This window comes from Solanum stenotomum, chromosome 4, assembly GCF_019186545.1.
Source record: "Solanum stenotomum isolate F172 chromosome 4, ASM1918654v1, whole genome shotgun sequence".
Lineage (NCBI taxonomy): Eukaryota > Viridiplantae > Streptophyta > Magnoliopsida > Solanales > Solanaceae > Solanum > Solanum stenotomum.
In genome coordinates this window covers 65,215,066-65,222,003 of record NC_064285.1, presented here as the reverse complement: position 1 = coordinate 65,222,003, position 6,938 = coordinate 65,215,066, and the positions used below count along the sequence as shown (strand labels likewise).

General features: G+C 35.8%; 1 protein-coding gene across 1 annotated transcript; it reads left to right on the top strand.

Annotated features, from left to right (window-relative positions):
• Window positions 1-267: 267 nt before the first annotated feature.
• Window positions 268-3,949, top strand: LOC125862962 (uncharacterized protein At4g29660). The gene is made up of 3 exons (XM_049543092.1): window positions 268-424; window positions 2,033-2,245; window positions 3,494-3,949. Exons 2-3 carry the CDS (start codon window positions 2,063-2,065, stop codon window positions 3,611-3,613), a joined length of 303 nt encoding a protein of 100 aa, XP_049399049.1. The 5' UTR covers window positions 268-424; window positions 2,033-2,062; the 3' UTR covers window positions 3,614-3,949.
• Window positions 3,950-6,938: the final 2,989 nt, after the last annotated feature.

Genomic DNA, 6,938 nt, shown 5'->3' with positions numbered 1-6,938 from the left:
CATTCCACATAGCGGGATACATAGCGTTGTGCACGAGATACATAGCGTTTGATACATTCCACATAGCGGGATACATAGCCTTGTGCACGGGATACATGCGGGATACATAGGTAAATAAGGAATTTTTGAAAATTTTGAAATAAGTAGGTATAAATGGATATTAAAGTAAGTAAAGGAGTGTAGTTAAGTAATTTGTCCTTTTATTATTGTTAGCGTATTGGGCCATTTAAATGGAAGTTGGATGAAGCCCAAATTCATTCGAATGGATCCCAAATTCGACCCGGTTTCATCTGATTTCTGTACTGAACCCCTCACATCATCACCAATGGGCCTTTTCTGAAGCTTTCTTCAGAGCTTTTTGCCGGAATTCATCGTAGCTCCGTCGGAGGTGGTGGAAATCGCTGCTCACAGCTCATCGGAAAAGGTATATAACTTACTTCTTCTTATTTTGGCTCTGTTTGTTTGCTTAGTTGACCGATAGTTTTAGTAAGGATAAGGGTTCCTCGTGTGATCGAGATTTTGATTTTTCGCTTGTTGAATATGTATGTGTGAATATTGAAAGTGCATTCTGGACTGATTTCACAATCTTAATTTGCTACTATTCTCACTCTCTTGGCCTCCAGAGCTGTATTATGATTAGTCTGAACTGTTCTACTCGTCTTAGTTTATTTTCTGTTTGTTATGAATCTGCATTAATAATTAATGTTCGACGTCCTGTTATTCATTCTTTGTCTAAACCTAAATTGTATGAATCAAGGTATATTTCGTGTTTTCATTACTCCTCATCTCGAATCTGTTCACTGGAATGTTGTCAAACTATTATCTGTGTATACCTACCTTATTCTATCTTCAAGCATCAGGTCCTCCGTTATTTGCTGTTGGTATCGCCTTTAGATAAGTGCAGGAGTCTCAAAATTGATTGACATGTTCTCGAGCTATGTTTAATATCGAAATGAAGTGTTATGTCCTGCTTTACCTTCCATGATTCTGTATATGTCAACTTATTCTCCAAAGTGGTAGTTTAGCTCTCTTTTAAGTGCTTTAAATTAGAATTTGTCCAATAGACATGTTTGGCCAGCTTATTATTTGATCTGAAGTATCTGGGGACTATTCGAGTTCAGGGGTAGGTTTTTAACTCTGATCTGGATGTTTTAAGTTTTTTTTTTTTTTTTTATGTCTTTGGGGATAGTGATTTAGGTTTTCTGATGGTTTGACATACGTAGAATGTTGAGAACCTGATGATGAACATGAGATCAAGTTTGGTTTTAATCAAAATAGAGTCTATTGTCAAAGTGTTGCCTCCCTGTTTGTAGTCATTTGTTGCGTTAGACTCCTAACCCCCCTATTTTGCTTCATAGTATAATATGTTATGCTCAAATAGTTACAGAAAGAAGGATATTCTAGTTAGTCTGTTTTGGTTTATTTCTCTTAGTTGAGTTTCCATTTGAAAAATTCATTTTCTGTTTTCCCTTAGTTCTTGTGTATGCTAATAGATGGAATTTGCTGATCCAAAAGTTATTTTAGTTTCCTTTATGTGTAGTTCCCTTGCTTCCTTGTCTCTTTATTCTCAATTAGTCTATACTTAATTTTTGTTTCATAAGGGGAAGTCTTAGGTGAATTTGTCATTGTTTTGACTGTTGTGAATATGAGTTTGGCTGAAGTTCGTCTCGATGTTTTGCATTTGATAACTAATTAGTGATTCAGTTTCTGTATTTAATGTTAATTAGGGCTCGCTTATTTTGTTCAAAGTTTTGGCCCGAGATTGTTTCTTACCTAAATAGTGTATTTGCTATGTTAAAAATGATCTCATATCACTGTTGCTTCATTAGGATACATGACATACCTCTCCTAGCATCTGATGTCTTTTGAAACTTGAAGCTTTTTTTTCATGTTAAATTATGGTTGTCCTGCGTTTTCTTCCCATACCCCACTTGTGGGATTACTCTAGGCCTATCCCTTAATAAATCTTGTTTCTGTTTTCTGCATATTGATAGCTACATCTTCCAGTTAACCAAATATTTCCTCTGTGCAGTTCAGCTGATAATTGAAGGATCTCGTGGACATGGCAACGTATTTATGGAGGAAATATGCAGATTATGTATACACAAAATGGGAAAAGACGCTCCTCTGGGATATGGTAGAACCATTTAGGAGACCAAAATCGTTTACTCCTCTTGTTACTATCTACGTATGTGCATTTTATACAGGGGTTATTGGAGCAGCCATCACTGAACAACTCTACAAGGTATAGTGGCTTTACATCCTTTTTTAAGCACCAACAGCTTGCCATTTCTTTTGACATATTTATGGGGATAGCTGCTTTGTGAAGTTAGTTTTAAAAGTTGAAAGCACCGATTGTTTCTTGGTTGGACGGATATAGGCAAGATTATGAATGCCCAATTATATTCATCATAAATGGAGAGTATATTCATCATAAATTACTCTTCCCCCAATTGATATGTAATCCAGAGACTGCTTCAAAGATGATGAATATTACTCTTAGAAAAAGTTACCATTCTCAAAAAAAATATACTCTCCATTAAATTACTCAGCAGCTAAGAAACGAGGAGACACATAAGACTTAGCTCTCCGAGCCCTTTGCTGCCTTTTTGTCACCCCCAGCCTTTCAAAAAGCTGTCTGTGAACCCATGTTTGTTATCCAAAGTATGCTGCAGTAGGAGTGAGCACTTTGTTCTCTCTCCATCATTGGACCGTCTCCTACCTCTGGAACTCATCCTACTCGGAGATTTTTTTTCATGGACCTGATTTTGAAGCAACATTTGTTTCATTTACTTGATGCTAAAGAGATTCCACTGCAGGTAAAACATCTGTTGAAGGTCCTTCTGATCCTTTGTCCTCCTTGCTTGACCCCTCCTTGGCTGATTACACACAATACCTTTTTCCTTCTTTTTTGCAACCTTAAAGTAACTAAGACTATTATCTATGTACCCCTTTCTCAGATTAAGCTTCATCCGACTGGAAGCAGTCCTTTCTTGAAAAAACAGCTTCATTTAAGTATTTGCTAGCTTAGGAGTATCAACAATAAAATTCCTATTTGATTACTTAATAATTCCCAAATGTATTATTAACAGTTTCTAATAATAAACTAGATTATTAATTAATTCAATGGGTTCTTCTACAGCTATAAATACAATGTAAATATCAAGTTAGCTACTTAAATTCTTGACGTATGTATCCAATGAATTGGAAGAAGTACATTGTTTGTTCTTTCTGTCTGAAAAGATCAAAGCAGTCAAAATAAGAGGTTTATATAAATATATCTATTTTAGCTACTCTCATTGCTTCTGTTGTTTGCTCCTCTCTCTGATCTTATTCTTGACTTTTTGCTATTTATACATTATATATTTGCTCAACATAAAGACTTCCCCTTTTGTATTAAGAATTATATTCTTGTTTCCAGCCTTAAGTTTACTGCCAATTCCAAATTCTTGTCTTTTAGTATAACAGTTTTTCTTTTTTACCATAATGACAGGAGAAATACTGGGAAGAACACCCTGGGCAAGAAGTGCCTCTAATGAAACCAATGTTTTATGGTGGCCCTTGGAGAGTAATGAGAGGTGACGTTCCTCCTATGGGGAAGTTCGATCTCTGAGCTGCAGTCAGTTAGATAGTTATTAGGCATCCAACATAAGCTCTAGGAGAAGGAAAACCATCACCTTAGGCTTTGGTTCAACGCCAAAGGTACTACAACACGCGATGTGTGATAGGTACACATGAGTTCAACTCTTGCCAGGGAACCAAGTCTATTAAGTAGAGAAGAGTAGAAGGGCAGACCCATTATCCACCAATTCCAGAACTGGTACGTAACAAAAGAAAGGTACCATTTTTCTACAATTGTTGTGCATTTATATTTGAACTATCCTCTCTTGTAAAGATTATAATGTAGGTTTGCAAATTTTATCTATACCTATTTTGGTCCTTCCCTGTATTTCTCCTTGTCTTCTTATTTTTAATTGGTATTTTTCATTTCTGGTTTTATGTTTGTATTTATATGAAGTATCAAAAGAAATTTGTTTCCATGGCTTGATTTGCCAGAATGTATAAAGTTTGATGCATAAGAAAACCAAAAGCATGAAGTTCACACTAAACAGAGGATAATTTGTTTCATTTTTCCACCAATGTTTTTGTCCTTCCCACAAAGATAGAGGGTAAGCTCCGTGTACATCCTTCCCTCCCCAAACCCTGCTTGTGGGTTTGGTTTGTCCAAGGGACAATAGTATTTTATTAGAGTACTTTCTCTTTACAATTATTTTTGCAGATTATTGAAATGGCCTAACCACAGTGGGACAATTCCTAACGACTTTAATGAAGCAACTCGAGGGTGCATTGAACTAGACATGTGTTGAACTAGAGGTCTAAAGTGGGTCGGGTGGGATTAGACCTGACCCGGTCCTTTGAGGCTTCAGTCCATGGATTCCCGGGACAGTCGGGAAAGGCTCAGCTTAAGGAGCTTGGTTGGGAGTTGGGCCATTTTTAAATTTGGAGTGAAAGATACAGGCCCATTAAGCAAATTTATTGGGCCTGGTGAAGTCATGTTTAAGTGGGCTAGGTTTTGTTTGTCTTGTTATTTAAACTTGCAAATACTTTAAATAATTAACTAGAAATCACATTTAATTACTCCTTTGTTAAAAGTTGCGAGGCCCATGGCGGAGGATGGGTCAATGAGAAGGACCTACAGGTTGTAACAATGTACGATATCTTAGATGAATTCCACATCAAAAAGAGAGGAAAGTTATGAGCTTTATAATCCATAGCATAAGTCTACACGGTACACACATTTTTGGGCTCAATGATGACGTAGTCTAAGAGATGAGATATATTGATGAGCAGAAGTGAACAATACGTACCATGGGCTTAAAGCTGTGACAAGGGCCTTCTTTAATGTTAGAACTCAATGCATAGTGAAAAACCGTCACATAAATTGAAACGGAGAGAAAGTACCTGGTATTAAATGCTGAGACGTGGTCTAGTTTGGCATGTTCATTTTTCTCATTCTATACAATTTGTAATCTTTTCCATAGTACTATCCGAAACTAGTCATCCATATGTTTTTTCATATACAAGACAGGACACAAAATACTGATACAACTTACACTTCTAACAATGGTTTCCAAATGAGGAATTGACATGTCTAAGCTAAAAACACAGTGGTCCAACAAGACAGTGTATGGTTTTTGCAAGAGGGGACCCAAGTAGTGTTCTCATGCTGTGTGTATAGTATGGGTATATCTGTTATTTTTTGGACTTATGTAACTATCAATGAATTGGGTGAAAATTAGGGTTTATTTTTTGGTAGAGAAAAAGACGTTAAGTGAAGTTGGAAGAGAATCATGAGATTTTTAGGGTTAAGTTTCAATGAAGGCAAAAAGACACATGTGATTTCTTCCTTTTTACCTGATGTACTTATGTTGTACTTATGTTGATGGGAAGTAGCAACTACCTATTGATATAACCAAGGTTGGACGGACTCGAAAACCACCATCATAAAGAAAAGATTTTTAAGAAAACTTGATAATGTGTGAGTTTATTTCTTAACACAATCCACGGGTCCCAAAGACCAAAACACACCTGGTACATGTTGTTGATGTGAGGTAACATGTATTTCGTGAATTTAGTCGAGGCACGAAAATTGGCTCGAACACAATGATCATTAAAAAAAAAACAATTCCCAACCCTATGCCTTAAATGTTAGGATGTGGGGTGGGGTGGGTGGGGGTAGGGGGTGGGTGTGGGGTATGTGGGCTCTATAGAAAGTTTCTAGGCTCCTCTATGGTCCTGCTCTATTAATGGTCCAAAATCACAAGTGACAAAAAGGATGCTTATAATTGTCTCAATGAAGATAGAAGAAAAGCCAGTGGAAAATAATTTGCTTTGTCTTAGTATATGTATATGTATATATTACTGTTACAAGGAATTATACATTATACAACAAGAGGAAATTCCAAGTTTGAAAATGAAGTTACTCTATATATACACATGTATAAGTTATTGGATATTTGAACACTAATTGATCAAACTAAAAGAAGAAATTAGACACTCCCTCCGTTTCAATCTGTTTGAACTTGATTCAAAGTGCAAGTCGAGAGTTTAGATAAGGATAAGGTCTACCTACATTCCACCATCTCAAAACTCCACTTACAAAAATAAACTACATTGGAGTTGTTGGTTTGGAGTACATTAATAAAGGGTGACCAGAAGGACGAATGTGTTTCTTGACAACTCATTGCTAGTAGTAATATATATTCCTTCTATCTCAGTTTATATAGTATTCTTTTTCTTTATAATAATTTTGAAAACAATGTTATACTTTTCTATTTAGCCTTATCAAAGGCGCGCTTAAGCCCTGAAGCAAGACTCAAAACGTATTGAGCATCTCCCCTAGCTTTATGTGCGCTTTGGTGTTGTCATCAAGGCCCTAAGGCATATTTTTCCTTGCCAATGAGTCTCCTCTTTAGAGGTGACACTAACAATTGATATTTCACTTTATCATAAAAAAAAAATTCAATTTATTTGGTCATATAATTGTCATTCATGTTTATAATTATTAGTCTTGAACTAAACATATATATTTATTTTTTTCTTCGTTTGCGCTTTTTTTTCATTAATTTGCGCTTAAATCCCCAATAGACCTTAGAGCTTTTTGCGCTTTTGCCTTTGATAAAACTGTTTCTATTTAGAAATGATTTAACTGTAAACTTCTTATTTTAATTGTAATGATATAATTTTTAGTCAAATTTAAGACTTGTTTTAGACGTTAAGTTTCAAAAGTCTTGAATTATGAGTTTATCACATTCAAATCCTCACAAAAAAAAAAAAGATAGGATATTTCTTTTCATTTGATTGAGTGGTTAAAGTCATTCGATACCTGTGTTAGTCAATGGGTAGACCGGGGGGGGGGGGGGGGNGGGGGGGGTTTC

What these genes read in the sequence shown, in the direction of transcription:
- LOC125862962 (XM_049543092.1), top strand. Translation starts at nt 2,063, where the DNA reads ATGGCAACGTATTTATGGAGGAAATATGCAGATTATGTATACACAAAA. An exon ending in TCACTGAACAACTCTACAAG is followed by an intron (nt 2,246 to 3,493) that starts GTATAGTGGCTT and finishes CCATAATGACAG; the next exon opens with GAGAAATACTGGGAAGAACA.